The 23,127-nt window shown below is 36.0% G+C and overlaps 1 protein-coding gene across 3 annotated transcripts in view; it reads right to left on the bottom strand.

Moving 5' to 3' along the window:
- NELL2 (neural EGFL like 2) overlaps positions 1–23,127 on the bottom strand; it is a 283,751-nt gene that overhangs the window by 83,699 nt on the left and 176,925 nt on the right. For all 3 annotated transcript variants that reach the window (XM_045830028.1, XM_045830029.1, XM_045830027.1), the window contains exons 15-16: positions 16,388–16,510; positions 14,143–14,238 (exon numbers count right to left, since the gene is read on the bottom strand). In XM_045830028.1, the coding sequence (XP_045685984.1) occupies positions 14,143–14,238; positions 16,388–16,510 (219 nt within the window). The remainder of the gene's footprint in view (positions 1–14,142; positions 14,239–16,387; positions 16,511–23,127) is intronic.

The raw sequence follows: 23,127 nt of genomic DNA, 5'->3' as shown, positions 1-23,127 counted from the left end.
TAACTTTTAGACATTTACTAAATCTTGCATCTCACTCAGTTTAGGGTACAAAATTATCTGTGCAACAGAGTCAATGCCATTTGGTTTCTAATTCAGTCTTTGTGATTAATTTTTGTGATTTATGGAAAGAGTCCGCTTCCCATCTTTCACTGAGTAAAGGCTTTGCCATCCTGTAATATGTAGCTCACTCTTGCCTCTGCAGGACTAGGTACAGGTGTCTGTGTTTTAATTAATTTCTTTTTGTTATAAATGGTCAAAACCAAGAAGATCGTAATGAATAATACATTTTCATTTTTAGAGTCCATTAGATTAACTGAATTTCAAGCAAAAAGAAACACAAACAATTGCAGTTAACATATTTTGGTTTCCTGGAATAAAAAATTTTAAAGAAAATGATGGGAAGTACTAAAAATACATTTGGCTTTATATAAAAATGACAAAGGTGAAGTTAATTTTAAGACTGGAATTGGGTCTTTTAAACTCTGAAGAAAGAAACATACTTGAGTGAGTGGTTTATATTTAAAAGGCTGCTCAGGGCAAATGAAAACACACCTCAACTAAGAATGACAACAAAAAGCTCCATGTTTTCAAAGATAAAATAGAGAATTCTTTTAACTTGTTTTGTTACTTTGATTAAACAAGAAGCCCAAGTTCACTTTTATTCAGCTTTATAATTATCTTCAGATGTGAATATTGAGAAACTCGGCAAAGAAAACCCTGTCTAACACTTGAGTGCATACATTTCACACATTTAATCAGCTGTTTGAGTGCCTCCTAGCTCCCACCAGTAGGAGTTTATTATGAAGCCTTTCCCTGAAAATTGCAAGTGCTGGGATTCCAGCTCCCAAATTTATTCTTCTCAAGAGCAATTTCTTCTGGGGTTACCACACCAGAAAAGATTAGTAGTGAGCAATCACTTAAAAGGTACTCTTATTATTTTTGTCCTCCCCCTGTTCTCTCCTTGTCACTTACTTTAAGTGCTCCCTATGCACTAGACAGTCAGAGATATAAACTCTCAAGAGAGAAGAAAAAAATACCCCGCATTTTACTTTCTGCATCTTCAGTCACATGCCGCATTGTGCTGTGCATGCACAAGAGCTTAATAGATGTTTAATTTAGATAATTTGGCACCTATATTTCACAAAGTTTGCTGCCGTGTCAAAGGTATTTAGTCACCTTTATGGTGCAGTGGAGGCTAAATATCAGAGCAGAAACAGTGCAGATTATTTTAATTCATCAGCCCAAGACATGACTCCTCATTTCCCCACTTCACTGTCTATACAGCCCAAAGCAAATTACTTAATCTTTTCAAACCTCAGCCTCTTCATTTGGTAATAATAATAACTATTTTATAGGGTTAGTATAGAGATTATGGGTAAGGTCATAATAACAGCCAACATTTACTGAAGAACTGCTGTAACTGTTTGTATGTATTAAATGAAGTAATCTTTTCAACAATGCAATAAAATAGGCATTATTATTATTATTACCATTCTATGTTAAAACAAGGAGACCTAGACAAAAATAGAGCAACTTGTCCCAGGCCACACAGGTAGTCAGTCAGTCAGCAACAGAGCCTGGGTCTGTACCCAGAGAGCCACCTTCCAAGCCTACTACTCTTAACTCTTAATCATCATACTCCACTGCTTCTGTATTATTACAGGAGGGGCCCTTACACATGCAGTTTGACGTAGCTATTGTTATGAAAAATTGTAACAGGAAGAGCCCTAGATTATCCCAACAAACGAAGGCAATCTAGACACAGTGCAAAATCCAGTGCTCCCTGAGCGCCTCTAACATTCATTCTCCTGGACCCTGCTTGGACACACAGGCTGGCCCATCCCGTTTCATTTGGATCTTGTGCAAGAGTATTTCTTATCTGGAGCTCAAACTTGCCTCTCAGTAAATTTACTAGTTTTGCATACTAGAGCTACACATAATCTAATCCAAAATCCAAATACTAATTTAGCTCTTCATATATTTAAGAATAATTTTCATACCAACTTTCAATTTTTTAAAGGTTCTTTGATTTCTTGCTCAGGCATGTAGGGTTTATTAAATTATTCTCTTCTGCCTGCTGGAGCTCTTATTTCCCAGATAACTTTTTCCTATCACACTCTGATTTACAAATAAGCTCTTAAAAATCTGTAGGCCAATGTGGACACAATATTCCACCCTGGAATAAATGATATGGAATTCAGGGAAACTGTTACTTACATATTTTTGTATACTGTATTTCTATTAACACAGGTTGTGTTTGCATTTTATTTTAGAACTAGCACGTCATACTTTTGGCTCACACTAAACTTAGAATCCACAGTCAAGCAAAGCATGAAACTGTTAAAGTTGGTTTCCTTTCTCCCATGCAATTATTTTTTTCTAACCCAAATGCAGGAGTGTATTTATATTTTATTAATAGTCACTGACTGCATACCATATGCAAACCATGATGCTAAGCCCTGTGAAAAACACAAAATTGAAGGATTCACGTCCACTCTCAAGGAACCCATACTCTAGTAGAAGGAAATGGAGAAGGGTGGGGGTAAAGAAGGACAGCTGAAGAAGAAAGTCAAAGAGTAGGGCAAAGGACACAGCGAATGTGGTCCTAAAACGTAAGAGATTAGAATTAAGAATCTAAAAATAAAACACCCTGGTAGAAGCAGTGTGGCCTTATTTGAGAGCTGAAAGCAGGGCAACCAGAGGAGGTGCTTTTTCCAATGCTTGTTAAATGTCATAATGCTACTTTGAAACCATTGTTCCTGCTATTGGAATGACTTTGAATGTTGGTTCTGACTTTTGCCATGCTAGCTATCTCCTCAGTTTGTCAGTTGCAAATTTGATTCATTTTTTTTGACTTGACTTTATACCTATATTTGATATTTAACTTATGGACCATATTTTAGTTTAAAAATACCTGTAATATATTTTATCCTCTCAAAAAAAAAAAAGAAAAAAGAAAAAAACACCCAGTAAGTTCTTAAGGACGAGTCACCTATCAGCTGAAAAAAGGCTGACTGACTGCTATGGGCTTGTCGTACCTAAGTCCTATGGCTGCTTCTGGAAGTCCTACATGAAGGAAGAAATAGGACCTAACCATAGATGAGACCCCTCTAGAAAGAAATACAAGTTCTCTTTGAAAGTGCCTGAAATTTAGTGAAGAAAAAGAAGCAGCCCCAGTCCCAGCTGCCTTCCCAGTAAACTCCATGAAGTTGTTCCTATTACTATCATTCTTTTTCATGTCCCACAGACTTGCACTTTTGTTCTGCCACCATGAGCTTCCCCTCAAGTGTGCAGACATGTGAGTGACCCACAGTGTGCATCACCCACAGGCGACACTAAGCATCAGTCAGATCAAACGTACGGCTAAAATGGGAGTGACTCTCTTTACCATTCCTGCAATGCGGAGAACTGCATAACCTGAAAATCTTCTTTCTGAAAGCACATGACTTAAAAATATGCAAGGTAAAATTTATAACTGAGTCAATTTTTCCCCATTATGCTGGTGTCCTGGTATAGTTAACAACAGAGTTGGCACGAACTGACCCAGAATGCCAACCAGCTACGGCTGCTGTTCTCCCAGCAATGGAACACTTGCCTAGGTACAAGGCAACCTAGGCAGCTGTCTACCACTGAGGCCAATTTTTTAAAAAAATGGAAATTCCTATGTAGTCCAAGAAGAAGCTGAACAGCATATTTGGATTTTATGGCCCACATGGTGACAGCAGAGAGGACTTGGTCCTATGTAAGGTCCAAGACTCCAGTAAAAAAAAACAGGACTCTTGAAGGGCTGTCCTTCAGTGTAAGTGCAGGACAGAAACCACACACATTCATGAAGATAAGACATCTGCTAGCAGAGGCGATCAGGAGAAGATATGCTATTCACACCCGTAGTAGGGTGGGGAGAAAAAAATGTTTGCTTTTACAGAGTTCTGAGGTTCAAACTTATACCATCTATGTGGTATACCACTTTGCAAAGAAATTAATACAAATATCAATGGGTAATACCTTGATATACTTACAGAAGCAAATGCAAAATTTCTCCGGCGGAAAAAGACTCAGGATTCATGGTCAATAAAGGTAAGGTCAGATATCAAAAGTATAAAATGAATGAGAAAATACTGTAGCATGAGCAACTGTCAGCAAACAGAAGAAAAGGCAGATTTAGATGCTCTTGACCTTCAGACAACAGAGCAATATGAATATGTTTAAAATTGTTAAAGACATAAAACTAGAAATTAAAACCACAAGAAAGTAATAAGAACTAAAGGGAAATGTACCAAAAGATTTGAAAAAGAAAACTCCTACGAGATAGTTAATGAACTACAAAAATTCAATGGATGAACTAAATGAAGAATTAGACAGAGCTGAGGCGATAACTAACAGACTGGGGGATAAATATGAAAGAATCATGAAGGGCACAGCACTAAGGCAAGCAAATGGAAAAGACTAAAGGAAGGTTGAAACATAAGATGATAAGGGCCGACATGCATCCAATAAGAAGTCCAAGGAAAAGATAACGAGGGAAAAGCAGTATTCAAGAAGACAAAGATTGATTGCTTTCCAAAATTGATGAAAGATTTAACAACATAAAGGAGCCCTAAACAAAATAAATAAAAATAAATTCATACCAGGACACAATTCATTGCAACCACAAACCCCAAGGGAAAAGAGACCTTAAAAGTGATTACAGTGAAAGAGTACTTTCAAATGAATTACAGTTGAACTGACAGCAGACCTCTGACAGAAACCTCAGAGGCCCCAGAGCCATGGAATACATCTTTCCCCAGGCTCAGATAACACTGCCTAGAATTCCACACAAAACTACCCTTGGAGGGAAAATGGCACAAAGCCCATTTCAGACCAAGAGTCAGAAGTGAGTTTGCCACTAACACACCCACTCTAAGAGAATACTGACATAGGTCCTTCAGGCAGGAAGGAAAAAGGCAGGGGAAAGAAATGGAAAGCAAGAAGGAAAAATAATTTGAGTATAAATAAAATATTGTATCCTGGATATGTTTTGAATTATAGAATACTAAGTCCCAGATAGCTGTCCATGTCTTTATGGCTTCTAATGGGTCTCCAGAATATTGAGTTTCTACCTCTCCCGTCATGCTTCTAATGAAGAGAATTTTATCAGCTTATTTATGTACAAAAATATTTAGAATGTATGAAAGAGAAAACTGCAGAACATTCCCAATCAAAGTGTGGGAGTGCTCAAAGGAAGAGAAAGACCTTGTCCCCAGGTGTACATTTTATTGGCAACCACAGAGTTACAAATTAGAATTCCATAATTGAATGTAGCAGGCTCCTCTCAGTTTCAATTTCCAATTTAATCACTCTGTCTAATGGGGACATATTGACAGTATTATTTTCAAGATATACTATTTAGGGGGGACAAGCAATGACTGGAAAAGGGATACAAAGAAAATTTACTTGTCATTATATGCTTTTTGTCCTTTTAAATTTTATACCATGTGCATGTACTGCTTATTCAAAATATGAATGCTGTATTAATTAATTTTAAAGTAATATTTAAAAATCTGAAAACTGACTTTGGTTTGTTCTAAATAAAAAAAACCAAGGGGATACAAATTCAAAGAAGTCAATGGCATAATAAAATGTAAGTTATATTAAAAAATGCTCCATTGGCCCTGGCTGGCATAGCTCAGTGGATTGAGCGCAGGCTGCGAACCAAAGCATCGCAGGTTCAATTCCCAGTCAGGGCACATGCCTGGGTTGCAGGCCACGGCCCCCAGCAACCACACATTGATGTTTCTCTCTCTCTCTTTCTCCCTCTCTTCCCTCTCTAAAAATAAATAAAATCTTAAAAATAAATAAATAAAAATAAAAGCATTTAAAAAAACATCATCTTTAAAAAAATGCTCCATTGAAAAAAAATTATCAATATATTTAAAGCAAAAGTCTATATTCCCAAATAATTCCATTTGACTTTTTTTTCATGGACACCTTCCTTCTAACAGCTTGAGAGCATTTTTTCTCTTACATTATCTCCATGATATGTCCTCATTTCTAACCTCAATTAGACAGGCACTGCAATAAGAGTCTGAAAAATGTCCCCTCACAGTTGTTATCTATTATACATGACTGACACAAGGAATGAGGGAGTAAGACTTCTTTTCCAATTAACCTGAAGGACTTGGAAGAATGACTTTGAGATTTAAAACTAAGAACTTTTAACTACTTTCTGAATAATACAAAGACAGAATTCTAAAAAGCATTAATTTTTAAAAATTTGCATCTGAACTACAATAAAGCAATTTTAAGAAATGCAGGAATGCATATTGGTAAATTAAACATTTTAAATGATTAAAGTATAGTAAAATTATACTTAATGCTGGTTTATAAATAAATAAAAAACTAGAATCATTTCTTATTCTAATCTTCACATATCTCAGGGTACCTCTAGTTCACCAAAGGATGTCTAAAAGCTTCAAACAGCTGTGTATATAAAATTGTATTATATGTATAATACAATCACATCAGGTATCATGATGCTGTATGCCTTGCTTACATTATTTTATTCAATCTCCAGAACTAATGCCTGAGGTAGATACTATTATCACCTTCATTTTGTGTTATACATGGGAAAATAAAGGCAGAGGAAAGTAAAGTAACATAGAAAAGGCCACAGAGCTGGTCAAAGTAGAGCTGGGGCGCATGGCAATGTCTGTCTGACTTCAGTGCTTCTGTTTTCTCTATAATTACGTTAAATGCTCCAAGGAGGACCAAGGTTTGGCAGAACCTTAAGCAAATAAAGGGTTATTTAAGAGGTTTAGGATTCCCAACTTAAAGAGAAGATATCTTAAGTACCCAAGTTAACTCGTATGCACAGTATGGTCAAAAGACTTTGGTGAGAGTTTTTTTGTTCTTAAAAACTAAATTTGTAACAGGAAAATATACTGTTGTGATCTAAAGCCTTAATTCATCTAAAGTTCATTAGTACACATTCATCAAATGTAATTCAATCACTTTCGTCATTAGATGCCAACTTTGACGGTCAGATGGGTCTCAGCAAGTATGATTGGAGATCCCGTCTTAGAAGGATCGACAATCACTCCATGGACGTGTTTCCAGATTACAGAGGTCACCAAATGATGTCTGTGTCTTGTCTGGAAAAATCACTTTGGTAGACACTGAGAGGGATCAGAGGCTGAACTTCCTTCATCCCAAATTTTATTTATTACAGTAAAGTTTAACTAATGATTTTTTGTGTAAGAAGTTTAGCTAGAACAAAATAGATTTAAAATAATACTAGAAAAAGATCACCTTTATTGGTAAAGCAAAGGTATTTAAAGATTTTCCTTCTTTTTTAAACTATATTATATCATAATTTTTCCTCAGTCTCCCTTTTTTCCCCACAAAAAGATACACTTTTTTGTAATGGAATTTTACTGAGTCAATTTGGTTAAAAAAAGAAAAAAAACATATATATTATGTAGAAATATTTTGTAAATTTTCTCCTGTTTCTAAATATTTTCAGTCTTTCATGTAAAACAATATAAAATAATGTAAGCTTCTGAAAAAAAAATGTCTTTTTTTAAGAAAAAGCTATGCAATTATGAAATTAAATCAATGTACAGGGTCTGGCATAAATAATGCCCCTGTTTTATTACAAAATCATAAGCATGTAATTCTGTAACATAACAATATCACACTTAAGTAAACCATATGAAATTTTAGGTGAAATGTTCAAATTAAAACTATACATTATTACACCCATATTATTACCCTACCAATCACACTCAAGCAGGCCTTACTTCTGCTGGACCCTGTATTTCTTTAATGATGAAAAATGTGCTAATTTAAGCATATCCAAAATTTTAATATAATTTGACATTAATAATAAATGCTAACTGTACATACTGCTAGCAAAATAACTTTGTTACTATAAATGAATTAAAGGATTTTTACCCTATACTGTAACAATAATAACATAACTTATAAAAACCAATCAACCTCAATCAACTTGAAGTTATCTTTGAAGTAAAGCAACACTCATATACACCACATGCTTCATTTTATCATTTTGAAACTAGAGATGTTAAAAAGCTATGAAAACACTTAGAAATACACCTTAAATTTATATTCATTTAACTACTCACTAAAAAATAATTAAAATCTCATTTCATGTTTTGATCTGTAGATAAGAAACTCATTATTTCACACACTGGACAAAAAAGAAGCCATCTATCAAAAAAGAGTCTGATCTCTTTTTCTTTGATATTGCAGCATATATTTTTTTTAGCCTTCCTATTTGATACCAACTTTTTCCCAGTTATAAACATTCAACTTGATTCAAGCCAGCATTTACTTATAGGAAACTGTCAAATCTTTAAAGTTAGGGTTTAATTCATGACTGAAGTTTTTACTTTGAATATACTAAGACAGCTTTGCATATTAAATAGGTCATCAGACATGTTTGCTGAGGTTTAGCAACTGTGCAATAAATGTAGTATGGCAGTGACAGAGCTGTTAAATCTCAGCACATAGATTTCTACTATATTATTCTGGTATCCAAGAAATAATCACCCTGCTAAATCTAAGTTAAACATCTGATGGAATATTAGGATGTTTAACTAAAAATTTAGTTGTGCTGTTATACATGTGGTTGATTTTACACAATGGCTAAAAAAGAAGTAAATGAAAAATTAATTTTAATTAGTAAAATGCATGGCCCCTTTGCAAAGTTGGTAAACGTATTCAACCATTCCACCAATACACAAATGAAACATAAATATGAGGCTTGTCCAGAAAAAGGCCAGCCATTATTAATCCAATGAAAATGGTTTGCCCAACATCATTGTAACCTGGCAGCCAAGGAGAGTGGACTGGAAGGCCCACACGTGAACAATGATGACTTCAATGTACTAGTCAGTGGGAGTAGTAGATACCCTTGAGTGAGCATGTGTACCATGTGGCCATTGCATTCAAAATGACTGAGCAAGTACAGCAATGAATCTGTATCAAATTTTGTGTAAAGCTTGAACAGTCCTCCAAGGAAACTATTTGGATGATTTGTAAAGCTACAGATATGGGCAACTGGTGGTGGAAGCTTCGTCATGGCAACATGCCAGCTCATGCATCATCTCTTATGCAGAGTTTTTTTGTGAAACATCAAATCACCCAGGTGACTCAGCCTCCCTACAGACCAGATTCAGTCCCCTGTGACTTCTGGCTTTTCCTAAAACTAAAATCACCTTTGAAAGGGAAGAAATTTCAGACCATTGATGAGATTTAAGAAAATACAACAGGGCAGCTAATGGAGATTGGGAGAACTGTGTGGTGTCCCAAGGTGCCTACTTTGAAGGGGACTGAGGTGTCATTGTCCTATGTACGATGTTTCTTATATCTTGTATCTTCCCCAATAAATGTCTCTATTTTGGGGTAGTGCATGGCTGGATACTTTCTGGACAGGCCTCGTAGACTAAATAAATTATGGGAGATAGTTCAGGGGAGACTTTCTCAACTAAAGTAACAAGAGTTGGTAAATGTTATGCATTAGGATTATCTCTCAAAAACCAGTAGATCCTATCACTTCCTCCTGAATGAGTCCATTGGGAAGACCTGGATAGTCACTGAGGCCAGGAATTAACCTACTTTCTAAGCTCTGAGGCAGCATCCAACTTGAGCAGTCCAAATTTAGGCCACTGCTATACTTAGGAAATCTTGGCAATCCTGCTATTTTCCCTACCCTGGGAGAGAAAAAATGGCCACAGTCTCCATTGTTAAAGACAACAGGATTAGATGGTACTTGAAAGGGTGAGCATAACAAAAAGCACAGACCCCATGAGGGATGATAGTAGAATAAATTCCTTAGCATATAGCATGGCACAAGAAAAAGGGAAAGAAAAGAAGGAAGAAAACTGGAGAAAAGAAGGAAAAGAAAACAGTGGACTAGGAATGGGTACACCTGAGTTCTAAGTTGCAGATCTGTTCCTACCATGAAACACCTACGTAAGTTCCTTCACTTCTCTGTGCCTTCACTACCTCATTAGCCACACAAGAGTACAGGAATGACCCTGAAGACCTCTATAATCTAATACTCAAAAATGTCCAGGTAATATGGAAGCAACCACATCTTCTTTTCCTTCTCTTCTAATTGACTACTTGCTTATGCCTAATTTTAAAATTGTCATGAAATATTTGTGAAGTGCCTAATAAGGTACAGTCTTTATAACATGTCTAAAGATTCAAAAGTGAACCAGATACAGTTTTTTTATCCCCATGAAACTACATGTCTGAGTGGGTAGGAATGAGTTTAGGAACCAGAGGAATGTGAGGGTGAAAGCTAAGTAGACAAGCAGAGGCCAAATCTTCAAGAGTCTTATATGTCACATTCAGAAATGTGACCTTTATCTTCAGGGTAATGAGGGACGCTGAAGTTTTATTTCCCTATGGGGTGATATGACAAGATTTGTGCTCTGCTATTCTGTGGAGACTGGATTGCATGCAGAGAAATACACCTGAGAGTCCTGCATAGTACCAGCTAGAATGGAGAGAAATGGACCCTAGTAAACATAAGCAAAAGGGCTTGACTGGATGTGAATGGCGACAAGAAGGGCTTAAGTCCTTGACTACTGGCCAAGTAGACTTGGTAGATGAGACTGCCACTCACTGAAATAAGGAACAGAAGTTAAAAACCAGGTTTTGGTAATAGAAGAGGAAGAGGAAGGGAGTCATGAGTCATAGAGGAGATGAAGAGTTCAGTTTGGAGTGTTTGGATTTAAGGTGCCCAAAGAAACATACTGGGAGGCATTGGATATTTGACTTTGAATCACCTTCCACAGAATAAGCCAGAAGTTAATGTTCTTTATGTGTCATGAAAGATTCTCTCCCTAGTAGTTTTTAACTCTTTGTTAGTTTTGGAACATATGAAATCTTTAAATGCTGTCGGTTCTCTCTAAAGAAAAATGTACACGTATACAAATATTTGTCGAATTCATGGACCCCCAAAGTCTATGGACCAGGAATTCCAAGTTAAGGATCTCTTGCAGGAGGTAGAAAGAAGGCAATGATTGAGAAAGGAAGTAACTCACTCTGAGTAGATGTGAGAAACAGAAAACAGTTTGGTTGTTTAGAGTTAGTAGTACCAACAATGCCAGATAGCAGGTATGGCAAAGGTCTGGCTTGATGTTCACCAACCCAGTTTCATCTTCCTGGACCCTCAGTTCAACTACACTTCCTACATAACCCATGTGATTAGTTCTTACCAATGGAATGAGAGAGGAAGGACACTTCTGACCTGAGGCAGTAACGTGAGTGTCTATTCTCTCTGGCTTCTTCATAAAATGGTGACAGCCAGGTCCCCGGTTTGGGCAATCCCAATTCCAATGCCCCTCAGCACTCACCACCTTCACATTTGATAAACTGAACTGAGATGCGACTGAGCAATAATATACTTTTTATATTAACAACCAAAATTTGGGGATTAATATAGACTCTGATGTTAGTTGTCTTTATTATTAAAGTAAATATCAGTAATATCTGTCATGTATAAGGTCCACAGGTCAATAAAATAGTTTTACACTATCTTTCTTAATTTTCTTTATAGCACCGTTATCTGACAACATTTTATGTATTTATTTTTTTTCCTTTTCATAGTCCCTAGACCATAAATTCCATGCAGACAGGGAATACATTTTGTTCACTGCTATATCTTGTTTCTAGATATATAACAGATCCTAAATAAATATTTTTGAATGGATGAATGAATAAATTATTTTACATGAACCTCTTCTTATCTGAAGCTAGTTTTTAAAGGGCACAACTTCTGTTTATAACTGCACCAACAAAAGTGATACGTTGGAAGCCGAGGGGTTAGGAGCTAACCTGGAGCAATAACTGGGACAGATGCTTTGAGGCTAGTAGTAGTGTTACATTTTCCCAGATAAAAGGCAGGAATGCTTGCTTCTCAAATAGTGAAATGTGATCTTGGGCCAAGAGATCCTGGAAAGCAGAAATAAACTATGACCCAATGTCTTAGAGCAACAACTTTACTCAATGTATGTAAGTTAAATATTTTCATATATTATAAAATAGAAATAAATGATTTTTTTTCATTTCACTAGGATAAAACATAGTGTTTTGAACAAATTTTATTTACCCTTGCAGTGGGCCATTCTAGAACCTCCTTGGATGAAGCTAATTTCTCTCCTCTGTCACTTAGAGAGATTTCAGTAGAAACTCTATAAAGCACCAATATAGATAAAATGCCTGGGTTTAGGAGTAGAAAGATTTCTGTATTAAGCTGCTAACTCTGTGATCTTAGAAAAATACTAATCACTGTGAACCCAATATTCTCATTTGTAAATGGAGATAATATCTACCCTGGAGGAGACTTGTGAAGAGTAAGTTGATGTATGGAGAGTATAAGACACTGAGAAGTTGTGTAACTTGCCCAAGGCCACAGGACAAGTACATAAATGGTAAAACTAGGTTTGGATCCCACATCTGTCCTTCTCAAAGTCCTAGGCTGTTATGGACAGCTACTTAGAGTAACTCTGGGGTCATCTTTTTATAGGCTGGAAGTTCAAGAATATTTTTTTTAAATAGAGAAAGATAAATATTCTTTTGAGCTATTTTTAACACTGGTATTAAATTTTACATTGCTTCAATTAATCTTATGTCACTCCAGATTTTAAGAATATCATCATATAATTCTTTTTCTAGTAGAACAATGATACGCAGAATTGGGCATGGCCATTAATCATCCCAAATTTTATGGGACAACCTTTATTTCAAAATTGCACACCAGTGAAATACTCTGAAAAAGCAAGTATCTTAGTATTGACTCTGCACCTGATAACACTGTGTTCAGAAAACATGGCCGCCTGATGCAAGGCCCGCAGTGTACCTCAATGTGCGTGGGTGTGCTATTGGAGATCACAGGACGCAGAACCATTGTGTTGAAAGGACCTGGTTTTGATATAGCAAATCCTATGATAGTTCATTACCTGAAACTTGTATTTTTTAACAAATTCATAAGCCCTATGGGTGAGGCACATGTACAATGAGCTTGGGAACTCCTGATTTAGGAAGTGATCTCTTTAAGAATGAGGCCCACCAATCAAAGGCAGCCACTATGTGTTTCTATCAGAGACCTTAGTAACCAATTAGTCAGTGAAGTTTCAAAAACATCACGTAGAGGTACTTGCAGGAAGAAATGGTCTAGTGATGCAAACCCTTTTGTGAGCTATTCAGTGAAATTTTCACTTCTCGAATGGAGCAGAACATTTTCTGTTTCACATTCTGACCAGTCAGTGTTTTTATTAAAGCAGATGACTGCAAGTGGGATTGAGGCAAGACGTGCGCTGCCTCTACCACACTGAGATTTATAGAAAGCACCATGAGGCGGCAACCACCAGGCACTGACGGCAGCAGCTCTTGCTGAAGGATTATAACCAGGTTTTCAGAGGCCATGGGCTATTAGAACCCACCCAGCCCAAAGCAACCACAACTACTGACACGGTTTAAATTAGGACCTAATACACAAAACATTTTTTTTATTCTCAAGGTGTATTTTCAACTGAAGAAGCCTCTTTTGGGTCACAAGCTATATATAAATTATATGTTTTTAAAATTTTTTATAGTTTCTAGTATTAGCATCCATCAGAAAGAATAAGTAGAATGGACTTAAGTGAGGAATCATTAAGAAGTAGAAAACCTTAAATACTTTGTAAGTAAACAATAAATGAATATTGAATGGGCCTGGTAAAAATGAAAAATTCTCGCAGTGTGTCCTAGGAAGTGAGTTGGCAGTAAGCTTGAAGTCTATGCTTTAATACATGCTTTAAAACTTTCTATTTTTAAAAAGCAAATGGACTCCAGGAAAAATGGGCTGTAAATGAATAAAATAAATTATGAAGCATAAAATCCTATGCACTCCCACATATATTTCTGAAAACATTTAACATGCTTCTAGTTATAATAGCTGTAAAACCTCCTTCGAGTGACTGGGGAAATACCCCGTGAATATGCATCGCTGAAACCTCCTTCCTCCTAGCACTTCCTTATTAATAGCTCTGCGCTCTGAGATCCCACTTGAAACATTCTTTTCCTCATGGATTACTTTATACATTAGTGTAAAAATTCATTTGCTAGAAGATGGAATGATATTCTTACCTGTTTCGCAGCTGGGCCCAGTGAAGCCCTGGGGGCAGGCGCACACATTTGCAGCAATACAAGCTCCTCCATTCCTACAGCCGTCTTTGCAAAACGCTAGAATAATTCAGATACACGATTTTAGCACTTTAGAAGTAAGTAGTTCAAGATGCTCTAAGTCTAGCTTTTCTGTATTCCCTTAGAGATATGGACATCAAATTATAAATGCTACTCTAATTTCATATTCATACAATATTTTCCATACAGGTAAGAACCTTCAAAACCATTTGTAAAGCAGTGTTCTTTCCAATGTTAATTTTTTTACCTGTAAAATAAAATACTAAACTTTCTATTTTTAAAAAGCAGTAACTTTGCACTACAGGAGGTATATTACAATTAGGATTTCATAACATTATAACAATCCAGCTTGAACTCAACCTAGAAAATGGCAGCAATCCTCATCAGTTTTCTTAAGGAACAAAATCACTATCTAGAGAATAGAATAAATAGAAAATGACTAAATCTTATGAGGTTCTTATCATTCTACATACTGGCCAAAGTGACAAAATGTTAGAGAAATGCCCCATGTTTCAAAAGTTTAAAATCAGTCTTGGTGCTGAATTAGCCAATAGTAAGAAGAATTTCCTATAGTGGTCTTCAGAGTCTCTTGCATTCCCCTGTGAAGGATAGGTCAGGATGCGGGATCAAGGGCAAAGAACCTGCATAGCCAATGGTCTTAGAGTGAGTTCGCAAGTGAGCAGGAAAAAGAGTCAAGGTCTGAGCCATTGCAAAGGTGATCTTTTGAGATGTGCTGCCCTCAAAGAAGATGAGAAAAAGAAGACATGAGTCTGAGCACCCTTAGAAGCTTCTGTTTCCACTTCAGCTTATTCTTTGGCTCTGTAAGGGTCAGAGGCTGTTCCCTCAGCCTGGCAAGGTCTGGCATGGATGAATTAGACCAGCTTGTTACCGTCAGTGGGGCAAGGCATTCTCCACAATACTCTAGATTAAAGATGTCCACAGACTTTGGCCAGCCAGAGTAATCCTCTGGCTCTTTCCTACCTGCATCCATGCACCCAGGTCACTGCATTAACAACCAACCCTCATTATTTCTTCCTCCCCTGACACAGTATGGTAGCAAATTGATTTTAGTGAACTCTAGGATGATGGACAGTGTCTATTTGAAAAATGGGCCATTTTGAATCTTAAAATGCCTAAATTAGACAAATCAAAAATAAATCTATATGACATAATAATGAATATGGACTTTGTCTTATGGGAGTTGGTGGAGTTTCCAAAATAGAACCTCTATTTCCCTAGTGAAGAGGGAGGTACGCTCATCTGATGAAGGAAATTAGGGCATTTTTAGAGTGAATTAATAGACAGTAGTAAACTATAGTTGGAATATCCACTGGTGGAAATGAAAATCTGACCTCAACAGGACATTTAAAAGAATTATTTCTTGGTATTTTTTAAAAGATTTTATTTATTTATTTTTAGAGAGGGAAGGGAGGGAGACAGAGAGAGAGAGAGAGAGAGAGAAACATCAATGTGCGGTTGCTGGGGGTCATGGCCTGCAACCCAGGCATGTACCCTGACTGGGAATCGAACGTGTGACACTTATTTCTTGGTATTGACAAAGAAGCTAAAATGGGAAACTATAAAATGTAGAGAACCAATGTTCTCAGTTAATTAGTATCAACAGCTCAAGAGAGAGGACAGAGAAGAAAAACTGTGACACTGGTCTGAAATCCAGATATTTCACAGTGGAATGTGTTGCTTCCAAAAAACAAAAAGAAAAAAGCTGTCAATTTTGAAATTCAAAAAGAAGTATCCAAACCTAGGAAGAAACTGGTAAATAGGATGGAAAGGAAGACTCAGAAAAACTGAAGCTCGAGAGTTGTAGAAGGAACAGAGCAGGCAAACTGGAAGCAGGGGGACCTGGGTTCAGACAGTAAGACATTGAAGTTTAAGGTTTCCAAGCTGGGAGAGTTCTGTAAAACAATGGCCAGGATGTGATCTGCTAGAGAGGAACAGAGATGGAAACGACTGTGGCTGAGGTCAAGGAACATACAGTCAAAGTTGTTGAACAGTTTGGCCACTTAAATACTGATGTAGCCAGGAGGAAGGCCATGAGCCATACTGCAAAGCTCTCTATGACTGTGGAAAGTGCAAAGAAGGTAAATGACAGTGCTGAGAAGGGGTGGAGGGATGAAAAGGTGGGTGACACTATTCTAATGGAAGAGGTGTTGGCACTGAAACCTGTTACCTTTGCACGTGGTTCCATTCCCCGTATAGCCTGGTTTGCAAACACAGTTGTGTCCTCCAACAGTATTGAAGCATAGAGCGTTTTCATCACAGTTGTGCTGATTTGTGATGCACTCGTCATGTTCTGAAATGAGGAACACAATTTTGTTACTCAGAGATAAATCTTCAAACTGTACTTGTGTCTTGGTTACTACAGTATCTTTTTCAAACACAGATATACACAGACTACAATCTAAGGAATAACATATTTTAAAGTAGTTATATACTCCTCTTGAAGTACATGCACAGTTTACAGATACACAAAGCTTGAATGCAAAAGGATTTGAACAAAAGGCCCACCAATAACAGGAAGGGACAGAAGGAGAGAATAAGCAAGGGTGGGGATCAATTCTCAGAAGTACATCTCACAGCCAGCTGTGTATGGACTCTGTGGTTACCATTCAGGGGGTTATTCTCATTAAATACATCTGCCACCTACGTCTTTCCTGGAGCATGAGAAGGATAACAGAAAAGAATGTGAAGCTGTATTGCTCTGTGAATTCTGACTTCCAGGATAATGCAGCTGAAGCTTTGGGAGTTAGGCACAGTTAATACCCACATCCACACTTGCAGGCATAAAGATGCATATGCAAACTACTAGGGAAATATTTGTCCTCCTGAGTAAGTTCCCATCAAAGATACCATCATACTTCTGCTAAAGCTAACTTGTCCTTATAACATAAGCAAATATACACTTTATCCAATCAATGTGATACTCCATTTAAGTGCGTATAACTCAGCATTTTTGTAAGCATGGAAGCAGTTGTTCCTCCCAGGACCTCTGTAAGGCAGGCAAACCAATATCACTGTCAGCACTTGAAAGGTAAGTCAGTGGTGGTTCAGAGAGCTTAAGTAGTTCACACTCTGCCTGAGATCACAGGAATACTGTAACTTCTGAATTCTAGCTCAGTGTTCAGCAAAAATGTAAAGGAAAAAAATAAGTACTGTGTATATGAGAAAGAAAACAGATCTAATATCAAAATCAAGATGAGTACAAATAAAATATAAGTGAGAAAATATATACAAATTAGTTCAGTCATTCAAAACCTCTATATATTACTTGGTCTCTCATAAATATTATTTTAAAAATAAATATATATTTTAATGTACTTACATTGATCAAGCCACTAATTTACTATAATTTAAGCCATCAAACAAAAATAATTACCTTTCATTTTAGAACTTTGTAGTCCAGACATTACATATATTCTTCCAGATAATATATTATAATAGTAATATACCTGAACTTCAAAAAAGATTTCTTTGGGCATATACAATTGAAATTAGATGTTTTTTTAAGCTGACAATATATTGATAACAATTCTATGTTATATAGGCACAAAGCTATAACAGTTTCAACTATAGCCCAGTAATTTTTCCCAATTATTTTTCAGAGGAAAGACATTTCCTCTGGTTTTATAAGGTTTTGTATCTGCATGAAGAGATCCTTTATTCTCCAAATTCCTGGCTGTATTTTTACCAAATTGTATAAAATTTCACATCAATTATCTAGTATCAGAACCTTTCATAGCTTTTATAAATTTATATATAGTGATGACAGTTTAGAAAACAGCTGGGCTAGACATGGGTTTCCTGATTGGGGCTACCTTGGACCACCATAAAATTTCAGAGGGACCAGAATGGGCAGCCCACCTACCTTAGGCTCAGCTGCCTGAAGCAAAAGCAATCCACATCTGCCACCGAATTTGTTTCCAGTGCAACTCGAAGTGCAGCAGTTAATCTATAAATCTCTACATGGACAGCCATGAACCCTTTCAAGACAGCTGCTGATTGATTGGATGCTGTTTTTATCCCTGTCTTGGTTGTTTTCTTAATTAGACAGTACTCACTGGGTAGAAGTAGGGCCTAACAAGATTCGTCTAGTGATGAGTATGATAATGTTCAATAAACATTAAATAATTACGCAACCTAGGGTTTGGGTGTTCTTTTGTTGTTGTGGTTACTCTCATGGTCACTGAAACAAATGAGTCTGCTCCTAAGCAATTCTAAGATAAAGACAGTTTTCAAGTTTTTTAACTACCTCTGTACCTTTACACATACATTCCCTGTGCCTGAAGAGCCTGCCTTGTGGTTCTCCTGGGAGACTCTTACCACTTTGAAAGGTGTGACTAAAATGTTACATTTTATATGACTTACTCTCCATCTCCTCCAGAGTTAGGGGCTGCTGTCTGTTTACCCAGCACAGTATACAAGGCTGTTATTATATTCTACCATAATTGTCTACTTCTCATTGGCCCACCAAGCCTCAAGCCCTTTATGGGACTGTGAATTTTTAGATAAGAATTTTGTACTTTTCCTTGTGCTAATTTCAGCACTCAAAGAATGCTTCTTGAATAAATGACTGGAAGAATGAATAACCACAAGAAGAAAGCTAGAACCTATTTCCTCTGCCATTATCATTCATGTCAATCTTAATTTGTTCAATTGTGGACTAGATGTTAAGGGGAAGCTATTAGAAACCTACATTGTTTTTCACTGATTTTAATATGGTGGGTTTTTTTTTAAATTTGGGATATTTCAGGTATTAAGATAGAAGGACGTATTTTTAAAACAGAAAATATGAATTACTTTACAATGTCACTTTAAAATTTTTGCACACTACTTAAATTTGATTGCACTTATAAAGTAAACTGTAACCTCAGAAAAAATCCTTTTAAAATGCTATAATCTCACAGAGGAATTTACTTTAATTTCATAGCCCTTCACAACACAGAATGTGAATGAAGCAAGGAGCAAATACTTCATAAGGGCACCTCAATAAATGGTTCATTATTGCTTCTCCATGTCCAGTTCCAGTCAAATGTCAACTTCTTGCCCTTTCCCTGCCTCACATGTCCCTGAGGACTCCACTGCCAACCCGTCAGCCAGCTTCTCCATTTTTAATACTTCCTCTAGTACTTTCAACATCTAAGAAGTAAAATTAAATATAATAAAGAAAGGAGGGAAGTAGACACTATAATGTAAATCAATACTATGTTCCAATGTTTGAGAAGAGCATGTCAGGATGCAATAACAAATGAATTACAAGTTTTATTTCACATATATTGAAAAGCAGGCATTTCAGATCTGAGATTTCTGAACCAGCTCATAAGAATCAATGCTACTTTCACATCCTCATAAAATGTCATTATGTATGTGATACAACAGTCCAAGTAGCAGCTGGGACTGAAACCGAGTGCTTTTCTAATTCATCTTCATGAAAAATATTCACACATTATTATTTTAATCAAAATGTAATCATATCCATATCTACAAATTTCAAATTGAAATAAAATGGAAAAAGAAATAAACACATAGACTGAAAACACTATCAGTCAGCAGTACTAAACAAAAGTAATAAGAGTGTCAATCACTATAGTACACTATATAGAATCAGTAATCTTATAGAGATAGCAGGCAAAGATTTTTCCTGTGTGCCATAATTTGTTGGCTCTGTAGCTATACATATTATGTAAAACTGATTTCATACCAGTGATGAGTCAACATAGTAAAATTCCCCTACAGAAAAAATGTAATGTGCACACCTGGATTCATCAAAATGCAGATGTTATACATTACAATAATACTTAACCACTTAGTTTCAGTGATTAACTCCTGACCTAGGTAGGTTAATGTATCTAAAACCATTTTAATTCAGTTTTGGAAGATTATATTTTTTCTATAAATGTATCCATTTCACCCTGGTTATCAAATTTCTAGGCATATAGTTGTTCATAGTAATTTCTTATAATCCTTTGTATTTTTGTGGTATCAGTTGTAATTTTTCCTCTTTCATTTCTGACTTTATTGATTTGGGTTCTCTCCCTTTTTTCCTTGATGAGTCCGGTTAAAGGTTTGTCGATTTTGTTTATCTTTTCAAAGAACAGCTCCTAGATTTATTGATCCTTTGAATTGTTCTTTTAGTCTCTATGTCATTTAATTCTGCTCTGATCTTGGTTATTTACTTCCATCTACTCTCCTGGGCTTTGTTTGTTGTTGTTCTTTCAGTTCTTGTAGATGTAGGGTTAGGCTGTTTGTTTGAAATGTTTCTTTTTTAGGTAGGCCTGTAGCACTATGAACTTCCCTCTCAGGACTGCCTTTGCTGTGTCCCATAGGTTTTGGACTATTGTGTGTTCATTTTTATTTGTGTCCAGAAATTTTTTGATTTCTTCCTTGATCTCATTATTAACCCATTCATTATTTAACAACATGGTATTCAGTCTCTATGAGTTTGAATGTTTTTGAGTTTTTTCTTTGAGGTTGGTTTCTAGTTTCAAGCCCTTGTGGACTGAGAAAATACTTGATATGATTTCAATTTTCTTGAATTTGTTGAGGTTTGTTTTGTGTCCTATCATCAGTCTATCTTTAAAAATGTTCCATGTAGATTTGAAAAGAATGTGTATTTTGCTTTTTGGGGATGCAAGGTTATATATATATCAGTTAAGTCCATTTGCTCTAATGCATTGCTAAATGCCACTATATCCTTGTTGATATTTTGTTTGGAAGATCTCTCCACTGTTGACAATAGGGTGCTAAAATCCCCTACTATAATTGTGTTTCTGTCTATATCTTTCTTAAAGTCCTCCAAGATTTTCCTTATACATTTGGGTGCTCCTATGTTGGGCATGTAGATATTTATAATGTTTATGTCTTCTTGATGGATTTTTCCCTTGAATATGAAGTGTCCTTCTGTGTCTTTTTTTATGGCCTTTGTTTTGAAATCTATTTTGTCTGATATAAGTATTGCTACCCCAGTTTTTTTCCCCTATCCATTTGCTTGGAATATTTTTTTCCAATCCTTCACTTTCAATCTGTGTAGGTCTTTTGTTCTGAGGTGGATCTATAATAGCCAAGGGCTGGAAACAACCTAAGTGCCTAGTTGTAAATGAGTGGAATTTACACAATGGAATACTATGCAGCAGAAAAAAGAAGGAGCTCCTACCCTTCACAACAGCATGGATGGAACTGGAGAGCATTATGCTAAGTGAAATAAGCCAGGTGGTGAAAGACAAATACCATATGATCTCACCTTTAAGTGGATTCTAATAAAAAACAAACAAACAAGCAAGCAAAGTACAACCAGAGATATTAAAATAAAGAACAAACTGACAATAACCAGAGGGGAGGGCAGAGGAAAATAATGGGGAAAAGAAGGGGAAGGGTCATCAAGAAACATGTATAAAGAACCGATGGACAAAGCCAAAGGTGGGTAGGACTGAGGGTGTGAGGTGGGGGTAGGTGGGGCAGTGAAAAATGATGATGGGAAAATGGAGACAACTGTACTTGAACAATAATAAAAAAAATAAAAAATAAATAAAACCATTTTAAGACTCCACACCTGACATGTCAACAGTCAGAATAACATACAATTGGACTTAAATTGAATTTTTATTTTATTTTATTATTGTTCAAGTACATTTGTAAATTGAGTTTTAAACTTGGTATTAATATTGATCTGTTTCCAGAATGAATGTACTATCTCAACACAAAGTGGCCACTATAAAATTCACATAGCTCTTTTCACTATAACTTCAAAACAGACATATAATACACATAGCACATGTTCTAATCAAGAATTGCACTATGATACAAAATGCAAATATTACAAAAATATGAGTAAAAGCAATTATTTAAATACATCACCATTTTAAATAAATATAATTTTCTCTAATATCTATTATATATTAGCTTCTTCTTGGAATAAAAAGATGGTTATAAACAGCAGCTGCTCTCAAGAAGCTTATAGTTTACTTAGAAAGATAAGACAAAAACACATGCTTTTAGTACTGGCTTCATTATGAGAAATACAAATGTTTCGTTTACAAAGGGTTACAAAGATCAAAGGAGGAAGTCATTTCTGGTTGAGTCAGATGAGAATTCAAGAAGTCTGCATGGAGAATGGAACATTTCACATGGATAGTTTTTTACGTGTGTGGGGGTAAGTGTAAAATCCAAACTGAAATAGCAATCCTGTACTTTGCCTCTTTTGTTTTTGTAATCTTGAGGTTATTACAAATTTGAATGAATCTGAATGATTTGTAAGGATGGAAGCTACAGTATGGTGCTTTGTATGTACCACATACTTTGTAACATACATGATCTCATTTAATCCTCATTCTAATTTGCAAACATTATCATTACTTTTTAGAAAATTAAATTCAGCTTGGAGAAGTTGTGACTTGTCCAAGATCACGCAGATCACACAGCTCCTAAGTGGCAGAGCTGTGAATCAGAACATCTAACTCCAAAAACTAGGTTGTCGATTGCTATGTGACATACTTAATACTTGTGTTTTACCCAATCTATTTATTTTATCCTAGTGTTCTTTCCAATTATACAGACACTTTTAATGCTTACACGATTTATTGTCTTTTTGTTGTATTTGGAGTCTTCTATTTCTTTACAATTAGGAACTTACCCTCTTTATTATATTTTGTAAAATTTTTAACCCCACAGGAGCCCTATTAAAATTTTAGAACTCTTCAGGGCAAAAAACTGAGGTAGTTCTGTTCATACTAAAATCCACACTTGTACAAAGTTGAGACAGGTTTTTAAAAGTAAAGGAAGATATCCAATACGATTAACTACAAATACCTGGGATTCTAGCACTAATTCTCCCAACTTAAAAATCCCTGGAAGCTTGACATTAATGCAGTTTGGCAAACAGATAGCTCTAATGCATGAGAGCCCTCTCCTCCAGTA

Source organism: Phyllostomus hastatus, unplaced genomic scaffold, assembly GCF_019186645.2.
Source record: "Phyllostomus hastatus isolate PE091 unplaced genomic scaffold, TTU_PhHast_1.1 phas_scaffold_93, whole genome shotgun sequence".
NCBI classification, from domain to species: Eukaryota; Metazoa; Chordata; class Mammalia; order Chiroptera; family Phyllostomidae; genus Phyllostomus; species Phyllostomus hastatus.
This window is presented reverse-complemented; position numbering and strand designations above follow the sequence as displayed.